The sequence below is a fragment of the Rhamphochromis longiceps genome, linkage group LG16 (assembly GCF_057381845.1).
Source record: "Rhamphochromis longiceps isolate RC_006_pf linkage group LG16, R_longiceps_female_GT1.1, whole genome shotgun sequence".
Classification (NCBI taxonomy): Eukaryota; Metazoa; Chordata; class Actinopteri; order Cichliformes; family Cichlidae; genus Rhamphochromis; species Rhamphochromis longiceps.
In genome coordinates this window covers 19,770,526-19,795,982 of record NC_140572.1, presented here as the reverse complement: position 1 = coordinate 19,795,982, position 25,457 = coordinate 19,770,526, and the positions used below count along the sequence as shown (strand labels likewise).

Below are 25,457 nucleotides of genomic sequence, written 5' to 3'. Positions count from 1 at the left end.
GTCCCTGCAGAAGTGCTGAGGTAGTGGCTGCAGCACACTGTAGAAGGGTTGCTACAAACGTTGCATTTAATTTATTGGTCATAATATATCTGGAGTAAGCTTTTGCTGCATGCTGTTGCCTAGTGACTAGTAAAAACAAAATGAGCTTTGGAGTCACACATACTGGGAGCTTTCATATAAGAAAGCAGCAACTTGCTCTGTGTATGCTGATGCTGCCCTCTAGTGACATTTCTGGAGTACTGCGTTAAAAATGTTGGAAACAGGAAACACAAAATAATAATTTTTAAACAATTCCTACAAATCATTTTATTTCAGGAATTACACAGTTTTGGAAGTGAAATATTAAAAAGTATTTTCTGTTCTGGTAATCACTGTTAGGAAAGGCTTGTTTAACGCTGGAAAATAATTCTAATACTCTACAAATGTCTGAGCATTTTATCCCAAGTAGGGCTCATATTCAAACAAAAACAGGTTGCAGTCAGTGTACAGTCATTGCCTTAACTTTGCATATTTCAAAAGCTCTGAAAGGGACACAGAAATGTCCCTTTCAGAGCTGTTGAAGCTATTTCGGAGCTCCGGAGAACATTTGAGGTCCAACAGGCTTTCTAAGATTAATATACGCATGAAGTTTTCTCCAGATGCTGTACATAAAGAAACAAATCTACACAACTCTATGCTAAGACCTTTTAAAGGATTTTAACCTGCATAGGCACTATATGTCCTCGACCTGATTGCGTAACCATCACATTATGACTCATCGATCCATCCGTGGTCCTTCAGTTTGTCCAATTCAGGGTCACATCTGGGCTGGAGTCTATCCCAGAGAGGCGGGGTACACCCTGGACAGGTTGCCAGTCTGTCACAGAGAAACAGATAACCGTTTGCACTCACATTCACGCCTATGGCCACTTTAGAATCACCAATTAACCGAACCCCGTGCACGTCTTTGGAGTGTGGGAGGAAGCCAGAGTACTCGGAGAGAAGTAACATCATGACCTTTAGAGAGGATTACACTTTGCACTAAATAAACAGGAATAACAAAAAAGCATTTCACAAAGGGAAACAGTCAAGTACACATCCAAAACTGCAAATACAAGTTATGTATCTATACACGTGCATCTCCTTAGGATCACAGATGATGAGGATATGTTTCACTTAAGGGGGTAAAATCTTGGAAACAACTGTTATAAACAAGGTTTGTACAGAGAAAAAACACAAGAAGGATGATTTTTTCTTGGCTATTTCTTTGTGTGCATTTGTCATGTTAACAACAGGGTTGTGCAACAATATATATGTAGACATTGCAACACGCATGCCATTTCCAAGCCACTCAAATCTTGTTTTCTCTCTCACACACACACACACACACACACACACACACACACACACACACACACACACACACACACACACACACACACACACACACACACACACACAGTCACATGCCTGGTAATGCTATTTCAGTGCTGTTTTGTATGTTAATAAGGCGATGGTTTTCACGCATTAACACATTCTTTTCGGATATATGGCATCTCAGATACACTCGCGTCGAACATATTCTCAGAACTCTTATAAATAAAAATGGGATTAATAACACACAAAGTAACTCATCAATAACCTGAGGCGAGTATGTTGAACTATGTTAAGAAGGAATGTGTTGTATTTACAACAGAGTGAGTAGCATACTGTACATCTGTGTCTGCAACTTTATGGCGGTATAAATGGCAAGCATCTGTAACCAGTGGTAAGTCCTAGCTTTTACATTAGTAGGGTTTAACTAAGGTGTGAACGTATATCATATTGTGTTGCTATATCTTTGAAACACTGGTAGGGAATGGAAATAAAAACAATGAAAAGAAAAAGGCACATAAGATTCAATAGCACCTGACTGACACACACAGCCCTTTCAAAATTAACACCAGTTTACCAGTTCAGGGGGCATGTCAGTGCAGTGGTAAACTGGGTGTCACACTTAACATGTTGTGATTGTGTGTTTCTGCATGGAGCAAGCGGCCACTTGGTCTCTGTGGTTTGGTTTCAGTCTCTGGCCATGATCCTATCCTAAATGCCAGGCAGGGCAATAGCACCATCCTTTAGAAAATGGGAAATAAAGCTAAGTTGATGACGTCAGCGCACGCCTTATTGCTCTTCGGAGGCCTTTGGTATTGCTGCTTATGTCCTCTTCATGCAAACCTGACAGCGGCTTATGTGTGTTCGGAGGCTGCCGGCTTTTAGCGTTGCTGGGACGGGTTTCCTGAAAAGAGGGAGAGTGAAAAAAATATTATATACCCATGATGTAAACTTGAGGGAAATGTGATGATAACTTAACAACAGCAGGCAGATGAGCTTGTCTCACTGCCCTGTACCAACACACAAAATTACTAAAAGCTTTGTTTGAGTGTTGTCAGAAGTTTGTTACAGTGATAAGCAGATCCAAAAATACTGTTGGATGTTTTACAATAAACTGGAGCAAGGTCATGAATTTAAAGGTCAGCAAAAAAAAGCATTTCTCAAAGTTGTTGAGTAATTTGAATTTTTTTAAAAAGTCAAGAAAGTCAATGTCTGCGTGTCAGAGTTCTGCCTTACGTAAACATTTCACTGTCTTCAATGGTAGCGAGCCAGAAGCTGTAGGAGTTGGCGTAATAGTTGCAGGTTCCTCGACCGTGACACTCGATGAATGGAGCGCTACGGAATTCCTCCAGACAGGAACCGGGAGAAGCCAAAGCCTGGCCCGAACCCTCAGCACCAGCACTGGTGTGCTACACAAACATGCAATGCAAATTAATGAGGGGCCTTTTACATCTATAAGACAATAACTAACAGAGTTTTATTGGCGTTTCTTATTTACAAAAACAAGCAAAGTCTAGTATCAGCTGATCTCACTGCCATCCCACATCAGCTGATAACATGTGTTTGTCATACCTCATATAGAGCACGCTACTTAAGCATCTTTCCACAGATGCTGTTGGGTTTGAAAGCTGCTTTGCAACCCGCCTTTGCCTCAGCTCTTTTAAGTTCACACTATTTCTCACTTAAGTAATTCTGTTAACTTTCAGGGGTTTAGCATTACATGTATGTGCAGAACACAGGCATATCACTAAATATAAATTATTTCTTCTTCTTTTGGTCGCTCCATTTAGCGGTCAGCACAGTGAACAATCTGCCTCCATCTCACTCTTTCCTCTCTGCATGTCCTCATTCACTACATTCATGAATTTTCTCTGTGGTTTCCTCTTTTCCTGTCTGGCAGCTCCATCTTTAACATTCTTTGTCCAAAAACTGCCCTATTCCTCCTCTGCACAAGCCTCAGCCTTACCTCTCTTTGTCCCCAAGCTGCTCACCCTGAACTGTCGCCCTGATATATGTCTCAGTGGGTTCTCAGTCATCCAGGTCATGGTACTGTAGTCTTAGGAGCTTGACGAGAGGTTTTAGGACCGAAGAAGCCTCTTGGATGAGAGTCGCCTTCTTCTCAAACTCTGATAACAGAATTTCTAATCATCCTGGTCACTCCCAATTAACATCTTAGCATCCTAAGCTAGCAACCCCCCCTCTTTGTCAGTGCCACCATCTGCAAACATTCCCTTTCACTCTTGCTGCTATCCTTCTGTCACAAATCACCCCATGACACTCATCTCCACCTGATTCACCCTGCCAAATATAAATTACTACAAATGGAAAAACAATCCACTTTTGATTGAAGGAGTACTGACTGCAATGAATAATACTGCAGTTTATAATGGAGTGTACTGAGCCAACACCCAGGGAACGCAGCTTGATCTCATTCTCTGTAGTCAGCAAATATAGACAGCACAGAAAACAGAAGTGCTTCCCTTGGGTGACTGTGATCTGCTTCACAGCCACTAACTGATTCAACACTTGTGCACATATCAGCCCTCTTTGTCACAGTGCAGCAATTACAACCTTGCACTACTCATAATTACATTTCTGAAATGCTCATGGTGAGTCGTTATTATATAGCCATGACTTATTCATCCATGGTGGACAAATATATTTGAGAGACCAGAGCTGTCTTACCATAACAAAGGAGTAGCCGATCCACAGAGAGTCCCAGCCTTCGGGGCACGGTGGGATCATAATGGTCTGACTGTGAACTGCTATCACCATGGCTGGAGCTTCACATACAGCGCACCTGTGCACAAATTCATATGAGAACAGCACGAGTCAAATCAAGCATCAAACACATGTGAAACAGCAGAGTGTAAAGAAATCGTGACTTACCTACTGATGAAGGGTTTAATGCTTTCACCAGTGATGGGTGCCATGCTCATGGGCATGGGCTCAGGTGAGGTGAGCCAGTAGGAGTAATCATTACGGGAGGCAAAGTTACACACATTGTTGATATTACAGAAGAGGAAGGGCATGGGGCTGAACTTTTTTAGACAGCTGCCTGCCGTACCTAAAATGCAAAGCCAAAAGAATATCAAATGAACCCACAGATATTTTCCGTTATGTCCCTGCTTTATATTGAGGCCTTCCTTCTATTCATATCGTCTCACCTAAGTCTTGCCCATGAGAGCGCTCATTGCCCTGGAAGTAGAGCAAGGAGTAGCCATCATATATGAGAGAGGTTCCCTCGGGACACAGTGGGATGTCCACCGATTGGCTGTGACGTGTTACAAGGAAACCGTGATCCATGGACGAGGGGCCGGGTGGACCGGCTGGGCCTGGAACACCATTAGGTCCAGGTGGGCCAGGGTGTCCTCTAGGTCCTAAAGATATGAAGAAATCAGTAGAACCAAAAAAATGCCAGCACAGCAAAGAGCACCAACACCGTGCATTAATCACGTGGAGTGTCTCACCTTGTGGCCCTGGAAAGCCAGGCTCTCCTTTGACCCCGTTCTGACCATTATATCCAGGGAGACCTTCTTCGCCTTTTGACCCTGGAAAACCTGTCACACCTGAGAAAAATGAATGAAAATGGTAGCGTTATTGAAAAGGGTGTGGGTGAAAGGCGAGCAGGAGTGAGCTGTTGTGTGACAGCAGTCTAAATGGGGTATAACCATCACCTCTATCTCCTTTCTGCCCTGGAAGCCCAGATGGCCCCTGAGGTCCCGGTAAACCTTGAATTCCTGGGAAGCCAATGTCTCCTTTTATGAACATTTGAGGGCCGGGAGGACCAGGAGGGCCTTCGTTACCTAAAATAAGACATAAATATTTAATTTAAAGACGTTTAATACATTAACATTTAATAACATCAATATTACCACAGCTAAGTTTGTTTCATTCTTGTGTTACCTTTTTCGCCTGGGAATCCTCTGTCTCCAGCTTCACCTCTATATCCAAAGTCTCCAGCAACACCCTTTTGTCCTGGGGTTGGTAAAAGTTTGTTTTACCATAATTATTTTTTTCCATAATTGCTTGAACAGATGCAGATGACACACAAATATATCACTCTGAATACACTCACCTGGGAAGCCAGTTACACCCTGTAATCCTATCTCTCCCTTCGGTCCATCAAGACCTGGAAGCCCAGGTGCTCCCTGTAATCAAAAACATAAATATTGTAATGGCTCTCTCTCCTCTGAAGGAACACTATCTAATGTTTACAGCAAGAGGAAAGCTCAAATTGAAAACAGCCTTATGACATACCGGCAGTCCAGGTAATCCAGAATCCCCCTTTATTCCCGACTCTCCCTGGAAACCCTGGAGACCTTGATCTCCTTTCTCTCCCTTCTGTCCATCTCTGCCTGGAAAGCCAGCAGGTCCTGGTTGTCCTTTGATTCCTGTTTGATAAAGACAAAGAAAGTTGTTTTTTTTAACCTATCAACTACTGTATCTGGAATAAATAACCATGTTTATGCACTTTTTATGCCCTGACTTCCCCGGAGTTTCCCCTGATGCATCCATCAGAGTGGAAGTGTGTGAGCATTATATAAAACTGCTTAGGTATAGAAAATGTGCGTACGACTAGGTGAATGAGATTTGTAGCTGAAAGTGCTTCGACTGCTTAAACAGAGTATAAAGTATAAGTAGTCCTTTTTACCATCACCATGAAGCAAAAAATTATCTGCATCTTTACTTTCTCACAGTACCTGCTTCTCCAGGTTGTCCTGTTTCTCCCCTATCTCCTTTAGGTCCTTCTAGAGAGAAACCCGAGGGACCCTGTTCTCCTGGCTGTCCTTGAGGTCCCTGTGGGCCGGAAAATCCCTTATCACCTTTCACACCAGGGACACCTGGAATACCTGGGTTGCCAGGAAAGCCAGGACTGCCTTTGTCTCCTGCAGTGAGGGGAAAAAAACATATGAAACTTTGCTGTCCTATGAATTGAATCAATATAAACATCAGTGTTGTAGAGGCCCACACCTTTGCTGCCAAGCTCGCCAGGCGGCCCAGGAAAACCTATTCCAGCCATACCTGCAGAAAGGGGTAGATACAGGATATATTTTAATACATTAAAGTTACTGCTGCAAACAACATTTGTTTTAGCAAAATTTACTTCCAAACAGAAATAATCTCACCACAGTTCACTGCCCACTGCATCCTCTAATTGTGTTTGCTTGTTAAAGCATGTGCTCTTAAAATAAATTACTTAAATCGTTTGAGGAAGAGAGCTTTTCTCTCTCTCTCTCTCTCTCTCTCTCTCTCTCTCTCTCTCTCTCTACATATATATATATGTATATATATATATATATATATATATATATATATATATATATATACACGTATATATATATATATATATATATATATATATATATATATATATATATATATATATATATATATATATATATATATATATATTCGGACTGGAGAAGTGTAGTCGGATGGTAACAAAGAGGGGGAAGGTAGTCAGAACTGAGGGGATTGAACTACCAGAAGGCAACATTGCAGACATAGAGGACAGTTACAAGTACCTGGGGATCCCGCAGGCGAATGGGAACCATGAAGAGGCCGCTAGAAAAGCTGCAACCACCAAGTACCTGCAGAGGGTCAGGCAAGTCCTGAGGAGTCAGCTGAATGGTAAGAACAAGATCCGGGCCATCAACACGTACGCCCTGCCCGTGATCAGGTACCCTGCTGGGGTAATAGGCTGGCCAAAGGAGGAGATAGAAGCCACTGACATAAAGACAAGAAAGCTCCTTACCATGCATGGAGGGTTTCACCCCAAGTCCAGTACCCTGAGGCTGTACGCTAAGCGGAAGGAAGGGGGCCGGGGACTGGTGAGTGTCAGCACCACAGTCCAGGATGAGACAACGAACATCCAAGAATACATTGGGAAGATGGCCCCAACTGACCGAGTGCTCAGTGAATACCTCAGGCAGCAGAAACCCAAGAAAGAGGAGGGAGACGAGGAACCATCATGGAAGGACAGGCCCCTGCACGGTATGTACCACCGGCAGATAGAGGAGGTGGCTGATATCCAGAAATCCTACCAGTGGCTGGACAAAGCTGGACTGAAAGACAGCACAGAGGCACTAATCATGGCAGCACAAGAACAAGCTCTCAGCACAAGATCCATAGAGGCTGGGGTCTATCACACCAGGCAAGACCCCAGGTGCAGGCTGTGTAAAGATGCCCCAGAGACAATCCAGCACATAACAGCAGGGTGCAAGATGCTAGCAGGCAAGGCATACATGGAACGCCATAACCAAGTGGCCGGCATAGTGTACAGGAACATCTGTGCCGAGTATAACCTGGAAGTCCCGAGGTCAAAATGGGAGATGCCCCCAAGGGTGGTGGAGAATGACCGAGCTAAGATCCTGTGGGACTTCCAGATACAGACGGACAAAATGGTGGTGGCTAACCAACCGGACATAGTGGTGGTAGACAAACAGAAGAAGACGGCCGTAGTGATCGATGTAGCGGTTCCGAATGACAGCAATATCAGGAAGAAGGAACACGAGAAGCTGGAGAAATACCAAGGGCTCAGAGAAGAGCTCGAGAGGATGTGGAGGGTGAAGGTAACGGTGGTCCCCGTGGTAATCGGAGCACTAGGTGCGGTGACTCCCAAGCTAGGCGAGTGGCTCCAGCAGATCCCGGGAACAACATCGGAAATCTCTGTCCAGAAGAGCGCAGTCCTGGGAACAGCTAAGATACTGCGCAGGACCCTCAAGCTCCCAGGCCTCTGGTAGAGGACCCGAGCTTGAAGGATAAACCGCCCGCAGGGGCGTGCTGGGTGTTTTATATATATATATATATATATATATATATATATATATATATATATATTCTCATTCTTTGTATACTTCCTGATGTGTTAGTTTTTTATGAATGACATATAGTACAAGATGGCTACACAATTTCAGGTTCAGAGGTTAAAGCTTAGCTTCACACAAGTTCAAAGAAAATGATTAAGATGCAACCTAAAGAACTGAAAAATGAAGGTTTCATGTAAGAGCCAAAAAAGCCCAGCATGTAAAAAAAATCTCAAAATTTAAACAAAGCATTAAAAACATTTGTACAAAAAAAAGGTTTTTTTTATAGTTTCATATAAAATCTGAGGAGAGTGAATTTTGAGACTGATAGGTGACCTGACAGGGAGCTGGGGTTGATTATGTCTGCAAGGCCTGATCTATAACTTTCCATCATTAAACTGGACTTCACTGAGTGTGTGCCGTTGGTGCCTTTTGGAGCATTTTTATTGGATTATCTAATTTTATGACTTGTTGTGTGGCACAGACCATCCATCACATTTCTGCCTCAGATTTTTTTCAGTGAGATTCCTTTACCTTGAATTAGCCTATGTGTCTTGCTAACGTTGTCTAAGCAACCTTTCATCCAAATAAGGCAAGTTTGGTTCCTAACACGGCCATGGCCCCAGTGCTAATACTGATCCTTCAATATATGTAGTCCAAAGGATACGTCTATTTTTACAACAGCTGTGATTTTTGTTTGTTTGTTTGTTTGTTTTTTGAGTTTTTTTTGTTTAGGGTTTTTTTTTTTTGCTTTTGATGTTGAAAAAAATGATTGAAGGCTCTTTTCCTACAGTGGAGTAAAAAACTCTCTCACTGGATGGTTGGCAGTCTTCTTGTAACTTCTTACAGACTAACCTGGCTGTCCTCTCTCTCCTGTGGACCCTGGGATTCCATCAAGTCCAGAATCTCCTTTATCTCCCTTTTGACCAGAAGACCCCTGCCGGCCAACTTCGCCTGGAAAACAACAAGTATACATACTACAGTGTCAAACTGGAAGAGTCACAGTTTTCACCTGCTGATTTCCAAAAACACTAATTTGCCTGGGACACGTACATCATTTAGCTGTCAGTGCTCATTACAGAAAAAACAAAAAAGCTTATATTTAAACTCAGAATTTAGCCAAAGTGGTTTCTTAACATAATTGATGTGAAAAACGGTCAAGCAAGGTTACCACCCTTTGAGAGTTTTGAGAAGTGGCACACTCACCTTACTGATCCAAAAATCACAACTCAGTGATTACTCTTTTTTTTTTTTTTTTTACCTCAAATGTGTCCCACAAGATTGCCTCAAACCATGAATAAATTAGTGTAATGTAAATATGTGGATACAGTTGCCTGATAAACAAGCCTCTTACTTACCAGGCCGGCCATCTTGACCAGGCTCTCCTACAAACCCAGGAAGTCCAGGGGTACCCTTGTCCCCTGGTCTACCTGACTGACCTGTACAACACACAGATCACAATACACCTTAAAACACAACATGTATGACTACTGTACCTTGATTTGACCAGGTAAGCAAAACTAAATTGACAACCCAGACTGAAATCCGACCTTGATACCCAGGACTGCCTTGTTCTCCTTTGGGTCCTGGCAGTCCTGGCTTGCCAGGCATGCCCTCTTGGCCTTTCTGACCCTTATCTCCAGCTTGTCCTGGGGATCCTGGCCCGCCAGTCTGACCCTGTACAAATAAAGCAGGAATTCTAATTAAAGAAATGGAAGGGCTCATTAATATAAAGGAACTACTCTGACTATTTTTGAAAATTTAACGGCAGCTACTGCGATGTTTGCCTTTCCACCTCTGCTGAGTGTCAGTTAACAGCCTTGTAATGACGACCTGTTAATAACATCAGACCTGCACTGGACATGAGAAGCAGAGTGTGTTGATCATTTCATCTTCACACTTTTGACAAATACAGTTTGTATTTAATTATTTGATTTCCTTAAATTTTAAGTTTGTTCACTTCCAAAGAAATAAACAGTGTTTCATTTCTCTAACAGCTTTTATGGAGAGAGACAGAATATCAATCAAAGATCCTGAAAAACACATAAAAGTTTTCAATTGATTTGTATGTCATTGAATGAAGTATCCGATACATTAAAAACCACCCGTAATTCTGGCTCCCACAGATTGGCTGTACCCATGTGTCACACAAATTACAATCAATCAGTCAATCATTTACAGATACTCCTGCTCTCAGATCGTTATGTGTATAAACCACAACCACAGAATCAGTTTGTCCCATTCCAGCCTCTCCACCACCATGTGCAAGACCAGAGAGGTGAGCTTTGGACTTGTCCCTGGCAAGGGATACCAAGAACAAGATTTGTAAACCTGACTGGTGAGAAGGTGACAACTACTGATGTGACTATTCTGAAATGGAAAAAATAGGAAATGACCAACAGCTCCATGCAAGATCTTGCCTTATGGCATGAAGATGATCAAGAGAAAGGCTGTGGATCAGCCCAAACGTTATGGGAAGAGTTTGTTAATGATCTTAAGGCAGTTGGGACCACAGTCCCCAAGAAAATCATTGGTATACCATGCCGTAATGGGTTAAATCTTGCACATAAAAAGGCACATGTACAAGACCCGTCTCAAGTTTGCCATTGAACATCTTAGTGACTCAGAGAGGGCCTGGGAGAAAGCGCCGTGGTTAGATGTAAGCTTGCCCCACTGTGTTTGGAGGAAGAGAAATCTGAACATGAACCAAAGAACACCATCCCCACAGTCGAGCATGGAGTTAGAAACATTATGCCTTGGGCAGGGCCGTGTATCATAAAAACCTTGGCCAAGAACCTCCTTCCCTCAGCCAGAACACTGAAGATGCCAGCAAGGAAACAAAGGAGTGGCTAAAGAAGAAGCTGTTGATATTCTGCTTCTCTCAGTTAAAATGAAACTACCATAAACAATTAGGATCTGTTCATATTTTTGTAAGTCAGCACATTTTAAATTCAATCAGCCAAGGTGGAATAATGTTGTAGTACTGAAATTATAAGAATATTATAGGATTAGAATCCCTCACTATAAATCACAGTGGTATTTGTTAAACTGGAAATGATTTTTATTATTGAATGACACTTGCTACCAAAGCCCATCATAGGTCTTGTCTACTTATATAATAATTATTAATATGTATTGTACTGTGGAGTTGATGCTGACTCAAATTTCTGCCTGTATCTGTAGAATCAGTGTTGTAACAATCAAAGGTTTTTTAATAGTGGAATACCTTTTGTCCTGGAAATCCTGGGACACCAATACCCGGCTCACCAGGTAATCCTGTGTCTCCCTTTTCTCCATCCGTGCCTCTGAATCCAGGATGTCCAGGTGTACCTAAATCTCCTTTGACACCCTTTGGACCACTTGGACCTGCAAAAGCAGACAATGTGTCCATTAACAATCAATTAATTTAATGTGCATAGCTGTTGCTCGTCACAGTGAAATGTAAGCTAAGATTTTCCCCTGCCTGAAACGGTCTTAATACAGGTGCTCGCACTTGTGTTTTTATAGAACTTAAATTGTACTGACTGTAACACATTTATTACAGGCTTGTACCCATACATTCATTCTCACAATTTGTGTATTATCCGTGTGCCTCTACCTGGTACTCCCATCTCCCCTGCACCACCCTTCGGTCCAGGTGGTCCCATACCACCAGGCTCTCCAGGTTCGCCAGAGTCTCCTTTGTCACCTGAAAAATATCAATAACATTACAATTACACTTGCTTAAAAATTAGCACATATAAAAATAATGCAATAGCACAAATTGAAGTTCTGGTCAGATAACTCACCAGGTTTTCCAGGTAATCCAGGCTCTCCATCTTTCCCTGGCATTCCAGGATCTCCTGGCAATCCAGGTATGCCCCTCACTCCACTGGTCCCTGGGCTACCTAAAAGTAAAAAAAGTATTCCTTAAACTATAGGCAAATATACAGATTCAAAAATGGGTTTGTTTGTAAATAAATAAATGTGAACAAATTCTAAAAAGACGCATATGTTGTTTTATACCTATGTCTCCTTTGTCTCCCTTCACTCCCTTCATGTGCTCCATGTCAACATCACTCATGTTCCCAGGAGGTCCCTGAACACCCGGCTCTCCTCTGTCACCTTTTAGTCCAGGCTCTCCAATATCACCTCTTGGTCCAGTAAGACCAGGATCACCTGAGAGGAATGGAAGGAAAAAGACATTTTTATTGTGGTGACTGTTGTTGTGGTTTGGCACTATATATACAAAACACTCAATTTAATTGAACTGCTACTGATGAATAAACCACAAATAGCCTAAATCAGGGGTAGGGAACGTTAGTCCTCGAGAGCCGGTGTCCTGCAGGTTTTAGATCTCACCCTGGGTCATCACACCTGAATCAAATGATTAGTTCATTACCAGCTTCTGGAGAACTTCAAGACATGTTGAGGAGGTAATTTAGCCATTTAAATCAGCTGTGCTGGATCAAGGACACGTCTAAAACTGGCAGGACACTGGCTCTCGAGGCCTGAAGTTCCCTACCCCTGGCCTAAATTGTGAGACATGGAATAGAAAAAACATGAGTTTTTATATTTGGCATTCCTCACCTCTCGGACCAGTAGATCCAGGTGTACCGGGAGGCCCAGGATATCCCGGTATTCCAGGTGTTCCCATTAATCCCATTTCACCTTTAACACCTAAAAGATTAAATGGGTGAAAATGCTTTAAATAAGCTTGTGTCACGTCAGGAAAACACACTACATCGTAATCAAATTTTAAAATGACATAAATGCAATGTGATGCATTGGATATAGCTTCAACTTTTCCATCAGAAACCCTTTTCTCATTAGTTTCTCATTAGTTTATTAATTCCAAGCTCTGTGGTTATTTTCTTTAGTTAGTGGGGAAACTGGCAGTAAAGCTCAACATTTCTGTGGATATATTTCATACTAAAAACATTGTTATCCTTATATCCTTACTTTGAAGATTTTTAATTTGAAACATGCACAGAAGGTGTTAAAAGTTACTGACAACAGCTTGACACGTAAGCAGTTACACCTTGAAACAACCTCAGTGTATCTAGTTCATTGTGGGAGCAGTAAAGATGGTAAACTGTAAATTATGTTCATTAAAAAATATATTTTTTACTTTTTCACAAACTGACCCTTTAAATAAAAAGTATAATGAGCAAAAAAAAAAATACTGTCATACAAATCCCGCCACACAAATGTCCAAAAGGATTGTTTGTCTTACCTTGGTTTCCAATGAGTCCATCCCTGCCTGGTAAACCTGCAGGCCCTGGCAGTCCTTTAGTACCTGGTACTCCTGGAAACCCAAGGTTCCCTTTCTCTCCCTGAGGCCCTGGCATGTCTAGACCAGGAGGACCTGGGTAGCCCTTCTCCCCCTTTACACCTTCCCCACCTGGACAGGACACACACATAAACACATTTGATTTCTACAGCACTAATCACATTAATTTGCTTTGCTTCTGTTCTGAGTTTCAGCTTTCTATTATGGTGTCAAAGTAGCATGCACAGGACTTGAAACTGCATATACAGCCATGATTGTTTTATTATCTTGCCCTATGGATTTCTTTGTGAGATGGTACAGATTATCTTGCAAGAAAAATAATATTTTTTTTCTGCTGAGTTGTAGCTCACCATGAGGACCAGGCTCTCCAGGAGGTCCCTGTAGTCCAGGAGGTCCAGGCAATCCTTTTCCTGGAGGACCGGATTTGCCAACCAGTCCTGGAAGTCCAGGAGGTCCCACATCACCTATTTTTAAAAAGAAAAAAATAATGGTCTTGGTACCGAAGATGGAACTTTTCAGCATCAATTAATTGCAAAAATAGCTTCAGAGCAAATTTGTAATAATCCTGCCATACCTTTGAGACCCTGAGGTCCAGGTGGGCCTGCATGTCCTTCTCGTCCAGGAACACCAGGGTATCCAATGCTGCCCTTCTCTCCCTGGAAGCCAGGAATTCCTTGGTGGCCTTGTGAACCTTTGGGACCTGGAAGTCCCCGTCCAGGTTCACCCTGTAAGTTATCCAAATAAGCACTGACACTGATTCACCTGGGAGTTAAATCTCTAAAGTTAGTCGCTCTATATCCAGTGATACTTTGCTTTTGCTTTCTACAAGTATAATTAGATTTATAAATAGTGACAAATCCAAACCTTTGGTCCACGTGGACCAGGAGATCCTGTTGTGCCATCCTTTCCTGATCTTCCTGGTTCTCCTGGTAATCCGGGGGCTCCTGGAATTCCACTGCTTCCTACAAACATGAAAAAAAATGTTTCTCTAAGTTCTGTATCGCTTACCTCATGTACAAACCCTGTATACATTTTGCTCCATGATACTTAGAAAGGAGGGTTGTAGTCAATATTATGAAATAACTCACCTTTAGGGCCAGTTGGGCCTGGAAATCCAATCCCAGGAGGTCCTTGTTCACCCTTTTCTCCTGGAAAACCGGGCAACCCTTCGTCTCCTGGAAGGCCTTTGTCACCTGCAGCCAACAACAAATTGTATAGTAAACGAAACAAACTATTTTTACATATACATGAATTTTTTGGATCATATTTTGCCCTTCCATGGTATTAATTAACACAAAATTAAAAACAAATACAGAAAACATGTTTTTAATTGGAGTTAAATGAAATCATGTTTACTATGTTGCTCACCTATAGGTCCCTCTCTGCCTGGTTCTCCTCGTGGTCCGGGTACGCCCTGAGGACCAGGAGTGCTCACACCTTTCCCTGGCTCACCTTTCGTACCTGGTGGACACAAGGTATGTTATCAATCAGTGTGCAAGTGCAGTATCACAAACCTGGGTTTCAGAGTTCATGCTTACCAGGTCGTCCAGGTTGTCCAGGAACTCCTGGATTCCCCTGACTGCCCTTATCTCCAGTCTGTCCTGGTCGGCCAAAGCCTGGCAGACCAGGCGGACCCCTCTCTCCTAGAGGGCCAATAGGACCGGGATCACCATCTGGTCCACGTTCACCCTTGATGCCCTCTCTGGCCTGAGGAGAAGATTGGTGAAAATTTATGTCACTTTTCTTTTAGAAAAGCCAACCACAAGTTAAAACGAATAAACACTTCACTGAGAATGCAGCAATCACAGAGTGACCTGCTCTCACATTTTGAATTTGACAGCAGCGAAGAATCTCAAAAAATTAGGAAGGGGGTGAAAAAGGCAGGAAAAGCAAGTGGTACAAAAAAGATGTACCATGATTTTGCAACTAATCAATTTGAATGACAACCGGTCAGCAACATGACCGGGTATAAAAAGGACACGTTAGAGAGAGAGAGTCATGGACATTGTGTCCTCTGGCGTGTTATCTGATCGAGACTTTATCTTGATCGGTTTTGAGTTGCATTGGTGCCTATAAAATTGGGAAACTAAACATCTGGAAAGGGCACCATCAGTGCTAAAAGGTTGTAGAGCAACACAAGCCCTTGCATATTTCAGCAAGAAAATGCTAAACCACATCTATTACAGCATCATGGCTTCTTAGTAGAAGAGTCCAGGTGCTGAACTCATCTCCCTGCAGACCAGACCTTTCATCAGTTTAAAACATCTGGAGTACAATGTCACGAAAAGTACAACAAAAATGACCCAGAACTCTTGAGCAGCTGCAATCCCATATGACACAATAATGGAACAAAAGTCCCAAAAGTGCATCAGCTGGTCTCCTCACAGATGATGCGACACAGAGGTAAATGTGAACCTGCCCCACCATCTTTGAGACGTGTTGCTTCCATCAAACTAAAACTAAAAATGAGGTCAAATTTTTCTTAAGTTGTATCCCCTTTATGAGATTTGCATTGCATTCTATTTTTCCTTATATTTTAAATAGCATCTTAGCTTTTTCAGAATTAGGTTTCTATTCCAAGCCCTGTCGTCACATAGTTATAGTGAATAACGCCAGAGACGATAGTAAAAGGTTGCACAGCAATTTTACACTGATGTCACTTACAGGTTCTCCTTTCAGGCCAGGAAATCCTGTGGGACCATCTCTTCCTGGTATTCCATCCAGCCCGGGCCGTCCAGGTAATCCATTATGACCAGGCAGACCCTTGTCCCCCTTCAGACCAGGAGCAACAAAAATGTCCCCTGGTTCACCAACAGCACCAGGAGCCCCTCTTAATCCAGGATTTCCTTGAGCACCCTGCAGACAGGTAAAAAAAGAAAAAAGGGAAAAAAAGTACACTGCTGTTCATGATCTATTTTTTTCTCAGTGAAACTGTGAAAGAAAAATCAGCCTAAGCTGATTCTGTCATTGGTGTCTCAAATAATATTCTGCTCACAGGTTGTCCAGGTTGTCCAGGTTGTCCAGGAATACCCTTTTGTCCTTTACCGCCTACTACACCAGGAGGTCCTGAAGTGAAAATGGACATTGTGCATCTTTAATTTATTAAATACTCATTTGAATGGGTAAAACACAGAAAAAAGGAATAGTGAAACCAATGACTGCCACAACTGTGAAAAGTTGAGGAAAAAAACAAAATAAATGAGAAAACAAAATAAATGTTCAAAAATATAGTTAGGGCCAGATGTTTCTTGACAATACTGCAGCTGCATAAAGCTTTACTGCAGCTGATTTCAGTTACTGGTTGCTTTGTACTGTTTGCAGCATTTAGCATTTTATCACTAACATTAGCATTTGTATCTAAGCAGAGGATATAGCCTTCAGAAGGCATCCAGCTACTTCTATCAGCAGTCACATCATCAGTAAACGTTAGTGACCCGGTTCAGCTGGCAGTCCTAACGTTGCCTCCACTGTGCTTCATGAGCCATTTGTCTCTTTCTCCGTACTGTCGTTGTAAACACTCTTTGTTTACATTTATGAAAGCGTTTTCTTAATTACAGGCTTTGACAGTGATACTCTTGCTTTCGTCAGAGTGCTCATGTCTTGGTCAGATCTAATGTGATCATCAGAGTGGGCAAACATTTCAGCTCATAGTACATATATTTCATTTTAATATTTCAACCTCAACATTGGTGATTCCCATTTATTTGACCTGCATGAAACAATACTGTAACAACACCTCTAACAAAGCATCTAAGGAAAATGAGCATGCGTGTTGGTGCTGTTGAATTTGCTTTTCCCAACTCTTTATTCATTCTTCTTCACGTTTCTCCTTAACCTCAAGTCCAAGGAAAAGGAAAAGACAAAAGAGATCTTTTTTTAGACTATTTGCCTGCAGCTTTTGTCTTTCCTGTGCTTATTAGTTTCACCTGAATTTCTTGAGTCTTTGTTTGTTGTTGTTTTTTTATCTGCTTTTTGTTTTTTTGTTTTGTTTTTTTACTTACTTTACTGTTTCTCTGTGCCCCCTCTGTTCTTTGTAAGTCTGTGTTTCTTGGTCTGTGTCTTTGCATGTTTCGAGTTTCTTGTGTTTTCTGTCACTCTGTATTGTGAATTATGTTCTCATGGTTGGTCTTTTGTTACTCCCTCGAGTCTAGTTTCTTGTGTTCCAAGCTTAGTATTTCCCTCTGTGTATTTTGGTTCTTAGAGTCCTCTGCTTTATGGGTTACTGTATGTCTGTTTCTTAGCTGCTGTCTCCACCATGTCAAGTTCGCGTCTCCGTGTTATACTTCCTGTTTTACTTTGAAGGTCTGTGTCTTATGTGAATGTGTTCTGCTTTGCTTCCTTGTCTCGTCAGTTCTGATTTCTCCCAGCTGTGCCCTCCTTCTGTGTCTCATTCCCCTCGTTACTTCCCAGTGTATTTAAACCCTGTGTTTCTCTGAGTCAGTGTCGTGTCGTCCCTCATGCTGTGTGGATCGCCTTGTGTCTCCCTGTGAGTTTGGGTTGTGATTTTTCCAGTTTAGTTTGCTTTTGTATGCTTTTTCCCTGCCAGCAAATAAAGCTGAGTTCTTTGTGTTTAAACCTCGTGCCTGAGTACCTGCATTTTGAGTCCAACTCCTGCCTGCCACACAGCGCTTCCTGACACTTCTTCTGATTTAGTTCAGCTATGTCTTGTTTTCCTCACCTAGCTCCAATTCTTGATTACCCTTCTGTGTGTATATAACATGTCTGTCTTGCCCTTACTCTTTATTTCTGTTTTTTCTTTGTAGTGTTTTACTCCTGCTGCTTCTAGCTTTTTACATTTCCAAACGAGTCTGCAGAGTTTGCAGACTGGACATGACCATTTTTTTAAAAATATACTTCAAATTTGAATGTGACCACATTTAACTCACCTGTGTCTCCTTTAGGACCTGGAGGACCACGTAATCCAGGTGTGACAGTGCCTTCACACTGAACACACGTATCCCCTTTGTCACCTGAAACAGTTTGCAGAAACAGCAATTTAAAAAATTGTTTTACATAAAGCGTTTTTCAGCAGTCCCTTGGAAACAGACACATTTATATTTAATCTAAATAGATATGTCACCAGTAGCAGCTGCTGTCCTTACCTTTCTGTCCCACTTCCCCTTGTAACCCTGGAGGTCCAGGTAGGCCACGATTCCCCTTCTGAATGTTACATTCACCAGGGTTGACTTGTAAACACACAGACAAAGGCACACACACGCACATTAGATTGTTTAACAAAAACTGGCAGATACAGATTGTATTGACGTTTCCCTTATTCTCATATAATAAAATGATTGCATCATTCAAAGATCAGACATACTTGGTGGTCCGGGTGGTCCAGGAGGACCAGGGTTCCCCGGTTGTCCTGGAGGTCCGACAAGAGGCTCTCCTTCCACACCTCTGTCTCCCTTTTCACCCACCTCTCCTTTGTCTCCCTTCTCTCCACGAGGCCCTTCAATGTGTCTGCCTGAAATACAGAACAGGAAAGTCATCAGGTGTCTTATTAAGATTAGCGTGTTTATAACTAAGATGTGAAGGCTTCATGTTTTGCTGTTTAAAAAAAGATTATGAGTTTATTTATACCTGTTAGACCCGGCTCTCCCCGAGGACCAGGAAAACCTATAGATTAAGAAGAAAGCATGAGGAAAGGGAAAACACCGGAGTGATCACAGATTCACAGTGGAGTTCATGAGTGTGCTTTAGTGGATTTGATAACATATTATATCATGCTTTTACCTTTCTCTCCTTTTGAACCTGGGGAACCAGGAGCGCCACGAGGGCCAACACCCTGCATAATTAATAAAATTGCATAATGTCAGGATTTATTTAACTTTCATGTCACTTAAATCTATGTAGGTGAACCCACATCTATGCTAATCCTTTTTATGCTTCAAAGACAAACTAACAGTTGTAGCCAGTCATGATCAACGTGGGAAGTTAATAGGCCTTGTCAAGTTAAGACACTGGAGAAGCATCAACACTGCTTATTAAAGGTTTTCAGTGACGGTTTGTATATGTTTGACCCTCAATATGTACTTCTGACTCTGTGTGGATTAGAGAAAAATCAAAATTGATTCAAACTTATCCACACAGATCTTATCTTCTAAAATCTTTAAAGGTATACGCTGTACAATCATTCCACATAAATCCAAATAATAGTTTGTGGAAGTCATCATAAGACAAAAATCACCATGCACATCTAACCACACCTGCGAAAGATCCGTCATCGCCTCTCTAAATTGTACCTCCTTATACGGTGATCAAAGTACTATTACAAAAGCTCTTCTTCACTCTTAAAATCACAAATTTTCCAATGCAAACAGCTAGATCTTGGTCAATGCTATGAATCTACCTCCAGAGGCTACACAAGGATGGCAGATTATTTCTAGAAGAGCCGAGCTCTGCTGCCAAACAGACAAGATATTACACATAAAATTAACACTAGTTGATGTGAGACATAACATGACCATAACAGTGTTGTTCTGAGGGGTACGAGCTATAAGGTACAACTGCAATTTATCATATTCACTGCCTTCACTCACTTGAACTTGAGTGACATCACATTTTTAATCCATAGACTTTAATGTGATATCAGTCCACCTTTTGCAGCTTCTGGGAAGACTTTCCAAAAAGGTTTAAGAGTGTTTATGGGAGTTTTTGACTATTCTTCCAAAAGTGCATTTGTGAGCTCAGACAGTGATGTTGAACAAGAAGGCCTGGCTCACTGTCTCTGCTCTAATTCATTCCAAAGGTGTTCTTTTGGGTTGAGGTCAGGACTCTGTGCAGGCCAGTCAAGTTCTCCCACACCAGATTCACTCATCTATGTCTAAATGGGCCTTGCTTTGTGCACTGGTGCACAGTCATGTTAGAACAAGAACAAGCCATCCCCAAACTGTTCCCACAAAGCTGGGAGTGTGAAATTATCCAAAATGTCTTGGTGTGCTGAAGCATTAAGAATTCCTTTCACTGGAACTAAGAGGCCAAGCCCCACTCCTGAAAAACAACCCCACACCATAATCCCCCCTCCAGCAAACTTTACACCTGGCACACTGCAGTCCGTGGGATTGCTATCTGTAGGAGTGTGATTCATTACTCCAGAGAACTTGTTACGTTGAGTTGCTGTCATTCCCAGGTGTTTCCTCTTTGTTATAATACCAATAACAGTTGACTGTTTAATACGTATTAGTGAGGAAAATGTCATGACTGGATTTGTTGCATAGATGGCGTCCTATCACGGTGTCATGCTGGAATTCACTGAGCTCCTGAGCGCGACCGATTCTCTGGCACATTTTTGTAGAAGCAGTCTGGATGCCTAGGTGCTTGATTTTATATGCCTGTGGCCATGGAAGTGAGTGGAATACCTGTTTTCAATGATTTGGATGGGCCAGTGAAAACTTTTGCAACAGACTATATGTAGCCTTAAAAGCAGCTTGAAGCGTGGGTTTTCCAGTGGCCCTTAAAACCGGTGAATTGGACATTCTTCGATAGCACTTTTCTACACAACATGTCTCATTTCTCACCTAAGCACATTTTTCTGCATCTAAGTACTTTCTATCTACCATTCACACTCTGATGTGTCCTGCCCAAGGATACATTAACATGGAGACTGGAGCAGCCAGGGATCAAACTACCAACCTTCCGATTTGTAGATGACCTGCTCTACTTCCTCAACCACAACCACCCAAAACAAGAAAGGACTGTTCCATTTCAATAATCTTACTTAAAGAGTAAAAATGGGAAAGAGAAGAATCACATACCTCACCAGGTGGTCCCCTTTCTCCTTTTTCGCCCTAAAATGAACCAAAACAGTCATAATCCCTTCATTCATAATTCCAGACTAAAGCACTGACTATAATATCCAATTAGCTGGAATACTTACCTGTAAACCAGGGTATCCTGGGCCTCCAGGAAAGCCTCTTTCTCCCTGTATGAGAATATCTTGTACTTTAGGAATTATATGTTATGTAATAAAAGATAACAGCATTTAGAGTGCTTATTGCTGTAAACTATTGTTACCTGTAGCCCATTGTCTCCATCCTTGCCAGGTTTACCCTTAATTACAGAAACAAATATTTTATTGTTTCTTTTTTTAGGACAAAAAAGTTTAGGTATCACACAATTACACCATCCAACAGTAACGACACACACAGACAAATTTCCACTTACCGGTGGTCCATCTGGGCCGATATCGCCTTTGACTCCGTGCTGATATGGGATGCAGAAGCCCTGAAAGGGAGTCAAGTGTGTCAAAAGCAATGTAATAGATATCAAATAGCTTGCATATATAATAGCAAGTTTTACACTTTAGTCTTTGAAGTAAAAATACTAACCTTGTCGCCTTTCTCTCCTGCTTCTCCTTTGAACCCCTTCAAGAATTAAAACAGAGCAATATTCAGAATAGACAAAACAGAATCTATGTCATCTTTGTTTTTTCATTTCAAGCAATGATTTGTTTAATCACAGACAAGAACAGAGCGATATCTGTGGCGTGGCTGAGTACCTGTGGCCCACGAACAACCGTTTGTGATCCTTTCTGTTCGAATGATGTTGGTCCAGGAGGGCCAGGTGGGCCTTGAAGTCCTTTGTCCCCCTGCAGGGGAGATAAAAATAAGGGCCACAGTCAAATAGTTAAGAATATAAATGTCAAACATCAAAACAAATTAAAACTTGTAATTTCAGTTAGTAATTGACTATGGAGGAGCTGCTCAGCCACTGAAAAGCCATGAAGCCCCGGGCACAAAGGTTTTTGGGTTTTTTTTTTGCTAATGTGTCTGTTCAGTTCAGGTATATTCATATAGTGCCATCTCACAACAGCTGTCACCTCAAGCACTCAGGGAGCTGCAGCATTTTGGATTAACTGCTGGACTTCTAGAGATCTTTTAGGACAACCTGCTAATAATGAATTATAATAGTCCAGCCTTGAAGTAATAAATGCATGAACTAGTTGTTCAGCATCACTGTCAGACAGGATGCTTCTCATTTTAAAGATACTGTGCAGATGTGGTACTGGAGGTTTTTGAAGCATTTGCAGTGCAGTTATTGGACACTTAATGTGACTCACTGTGTAGTGTAGTCTACCAAGTCTAAGAGTACCTATGAAGCCGAAATTCAAGTTTTTCTTGCTAACATTGGGTGTATTTTATGCTCTCGTCTAAATGCGCCATTTCTGACTCCATATGTAGTATACAGTTATAACACAGAAAGAAACATCTGTAACAGGATGTGACTGGGGCAACAAGAACCCTACAAAAATAAGGTTAATAAAAAGACATGCTAAATGGTACAGCAATAACTTCAGCGTGCTATGTAACAGTTTATCATTAACAACAGTTGTAATGAGATATTTGTTATATCTTGTATATTTGCTAATGCTGACCCGAGTTTGCCTCTTAATTTAGTGCAGCAAGCACGAGAAAATTGCATGAAAAAGCCAAACAGAATGCTTTCTGCTGAAGGTCAAATTCCTCTATGCTATTTTGACATTTAACACTTTTTGCTTCTTATTTATTTGAAACATAAATCTTACCTTTTCTCCTTTCTCACCCTCAAAGGCCAGCTTATCTCCCTATAAGGAGATCAAACAGTTACACTCTCATGCAGTTTCTCAAGTCAGAAACCTTGATTGTACAGTTTATCAGTCTTGACAGTGTACTGATCAGTAATCTCACCATCGGTCCAGGAGGGCCGGGAGGGCCAGGATCACCCTGTAAAACAGTTATTAAGTTAGTCAAAGAAAAATTGTAATAACACATTCAGTAATTGCATTTAATTGAAAATCTAGAAGGACTGTTTTCTTAAAGGTGCTTTTTGTATAATTAGGAACACAGATGTGCTTCTAATATTTCTTAGAAAGTTAAGTCTTTGAATGGCTTTTTTAAGATGGGCATCACTGCACAGGTTGCTTACTCTGGGTCCTTCATAGCCAGGAGGTCCTGTAGGCCCAATAGGTCCGGGGTTGCCAGTTTGTCCCTGGGAATGAATATTGTGGGAAGAACATTCATTGTATTACTTCAGGCTGTTACTACTTTTATTCAGCGTATATGAACACATGATTGTATGTTCACAAACACATGTGCACTACGCACAGGTCGGCCAGGTGTGCCGGGATATCCTTTCTCTCCTTTCATGGGAACAATTCCTGCAGGGTCACCCTGCAGGAGACAAAAGAATTTTATATAGTTGAAAGAATATGTCTTATTGAAAAACTGGATAAACTTTTTGTGTTTGACACATTTACTCATAAGCAAAAACATGAAAAATAAATTTTAGCTCACCTTCATTCCAGGAAGTCCCGGTATTCCCTGAGAAAAGAATGAAAAAGAAATAAATCATCTAGTAATTGTATTTTCTCACAGGGATACTATTTGCATTGAGAAACATTACTTTGTTGATTTTTTGTCATTTTTATTTTTATTTAATTTTTTGCTGCCTTGTAGATTATTTGTAACTCGAAACTAATGCTTAGATTGTTTCTATCGTATTCCAGTTAAAGTCACGGGGGCAGGATTCTGAGCCCAAACGGCCACTTCTTCCAGCTCATCCAAGTCATTCCCAAGCCAGTCAAGATATATAACATCTCCTGGGTCTGCCCTGGAATACTTCAACTCGTGAATATCCAAGAACCACCTCAACTGGCTTTATTTTTCAATCAAAATAAATCTGTTTTTTCCTAGAAAAATGTCTAGTTTTCACTATCTATGGAGGCCGATCGTCAGTGCTTACAGGTATCCCTTGAGGACCAGGAAAACCTGAAGTTCCATCTCTTCCTCTTTCTCCCTGAAACAGAAACACAGCAAAGCCAGAAAGCACAAGTAGGGTGAAAATAATGTGACAAATACACAAGTGTGTGAAAAGTATTTAAGTATATAAATGGCATACTTTTGTCCCATTGCATCCTGGGATACCTGGCGCACCGGGTGGACCATCGTGTCCATTGATGCCCTATGAATGGAGGGGTAGAAACAGACAGTTTAAGAGAGTTTGTTTGGCAGCATTCAGAGTGTGAAACAGGAAGCAGATCTAAGCAACTTACTGGAAGTCCTGGGTTGCCTGGGAAACCTGGCAGACCAGTAGGTCCCTGCAAAGTCACAAACATGAGATAGGTTTACCCTCTAGTGACAAGACAACAACTGCAACACGTTCTAAATGTTGGGATGACAACTTTAGAGTGTGCAACTTATACTTGACACCGTATACTTTATACAGTTTTAACGGTTAGTTACTCACTCTGACTCCTTTCAATCCAGGAGCCCCGAACTCACCAACATCTCCCTAAGAGACAAAAAAAATCCCAAAAAACATCACAGTTAAATTAATTATATAAAAATCTGACTTAAAACCCTTTATGGAATACAAATCTAGTGTTTTTTCTTTCAACTAGGTGATTTATTAGTTAAGCCAAGCCACATTAGGGTTACTTAAGGCTAATAAAGGCATTTACATCAGGTACTAAGCAATCAGCTTATATTATGACAGATAACAATAATTGGTTGGCATATTTAGGATTTTAAGCTTTTCTTTCCCTACATGATTCTGGACTTCATATATTAAGATTTTAACAACACATTTTAAAGATCTTAACTTTTCTCATGCAAAATATAAACATTTTCACATTTCATTTAAAACAGCAGCTTAAAACTGGTCATACAAACCAGATGAAGCCTTGAAGTATCTCAGTAAATGTTTGTACTAACCTTGGGGCCCATTGGCCCTGGAGGCCCTTCAGGTCCCTGAGTCCCTGGGAATCCCATATTACCTTGAGAACCAGGATACCCAAGCTCACCCTGTCATGCACACAGTTATAGTAAAAGTTTAACACAAGTGCAAAAAAATAAACCTACACATTAACTTTGAATTATTTTCATGCTCAAACTGTTTCAACAATAGATTCCAAGACATTTTGAAAATTGCATGATTTATCATCATCATCATCATCATCATCGTTTATTTGTATAGTACTTTAAGAACACACCAGGCAGACCAAAGTGCTGAACAACACAGATCAAAACAACAACCAAATTAAA

The 25,457-nt window shown here is 41.4% G+C and overlaps 1 protein-coding gene across 1 annotated transcript in view; it reads right to left on the bottom strand.

Annotated features, from left to right (window-relative positions):
- Positions 1-291: 291 nt before the first annotated feature.
- Positions 292-25,457, bottom strand: part of col4a1 (collagen, type IV, alpha 1) — a 50,277-nt gene continuing 25,111 nt past the window's right edge. The window contains exons 3-52 of the mRNA XM_085384719.1: positions 25,128-25,217; positions 24,661-24,705; positions 24,467-24,511; positions 24,313-24,375; positions 24,157-24,210; positions 23,709-23,735; positions 23,520-23,585; positions 23,341-23,403; positions 23,103-23,138; positions 22,961-22,999; positions 21,935-22,024; positions 21,765-21,800; positions 21,601-21,660; positions 21,451-21,486; positions 21,314-21,358; positions 21,192-21,224; positions 19,171-19,222; positions 19,018-19,053; positions 18,755-18,901; positions 18,537-18,620; positions 18,321-18,404; positions 16,430-16,500; positions 16,099-16,290; positions 14,973-15,141; positions 14,803-14,895; positions 14,523-14,627; positions 14,299-14,396; positions 14,009-14,159; positions 13,785-13,898; positions 13,378-13,545; positions 12,732-12,821; positions 12,168-12,320; positions 11,951-12,049; positions 11,761-11,850; positions 11,389-11,528; positions 9,713-9,839; positions 9,521-9,601; positions 9,018-9,116; positions 6,328-6,378; positions 6,057-6,242; positions 5,614-5,747; positions 5,432-5,504; positions 5,260-5,331; positions 5,031-5,159; positions 4,824-4,922; positions 4,521-4,733; positions 4,243-4,420; positions 4,039-4,153; positions 2,590-2,762; positions 292-2,257 (exon numbers count right to left, since the gene is read on the bottom strand). Coding sequence (XP_085240845.1) covers positions 2,176-2,257; positions 2,590-2,762; positions 4,039-4,153; positions 4,243-4,420; positions 4,521-4,733; positions 4,824-4,922; positions 5,031-5,159; positions 5,260-5,331; positions 5,432-5,504; positions 5,614-5,747; positions 6,057-6,242; positions 6,328-6,378; positions 9,018-9,116; positions 9,521-9,601; positions 9,713-9,839; positions 11,389-11,528; positions 11,761-11,850; positions 11,951-12,049; positions 12,168-12,320; positions 12,732-12,821; positions 13,378-13,545; positions 13,785-13,898; positions 14,009-14,159; positions 14,299-14,396; positions 14,523-14,627; positions 14,803-14,895; positions 14,973-15,141; positions 16,099-16,290; positions 16,430-16,500; positions 18,321-18,404; positions 18,537-18,620; positions 18,755-18,901; positions 19,018-19,053; positions 19,171-19,222; positions 21,192-21,224; positions 21,314-21,358; positions 21,451-21,486; positions 21,601-21,660; positions 21,765-21,800; positions 21,935-22,024; positions 22,961-22,999; positions 23,103-23,138; positions 23,341-23,403; positions 23,520-23,585; positions 23,709-23,735; positions 24,157-24,210; positions 24,313-24,375; positions 24,467-24,511; positions 24,661-24,705; positions 25,128-25,217 — 4,776 coding nt within the window. The 3' untranslated portion in view covers positions 292-2,175. The remainder of the gene's footprint in view (positions 2,258-2,589; positions 2,763-4,038; positions 4,154-4,242; positions 4,421-4,520; positions 4,734-4,823; positions 4,923-5,030; positions 5,160-5,259; positions 5,332-5,431; positions 5,505-5,613; positions 5,748-6,056; positions 6,243-6,327; positions 6,379-9,017; positions 9,117-9,520; positions 9,602-9,712; positions 9,840-11,388; positions 11,529-11,760; positions 11,851-11,950; positions 12,050-12,167; positions 12,321-12,731; positions 12,822-13,377; positions 13,546-13,784; positions 13,899-14,008; positions 14,160-14,298; positions 14,397-14,522; positions 14,628-14,802; positions 14,896-14,972; positions 15,142-16,098; positions 16,291-16,429; positions 16,501-18,320; positions 18,405-18,536; positions 18,621-18,754; positions 18,902-19,017; positions 19,054-19,170; positions 19,223-21,191; positions 21,225-21,313; positions 21,359-21,450; positions 21,487-21,600; positions 21,661-21,764; positions 21,801-21,934; positions 22,025-22,960; positions 23,000-23,102; positions 23,139-23,340; positions 23,404-23,519; positions 23,586-23,708; positions 23,736-24,156; positions 24,211-24,312; positions 24,376-24,466; positions 24,512-24,660; positions 24,706-25,127; positions 25,218-25,457) is intronic.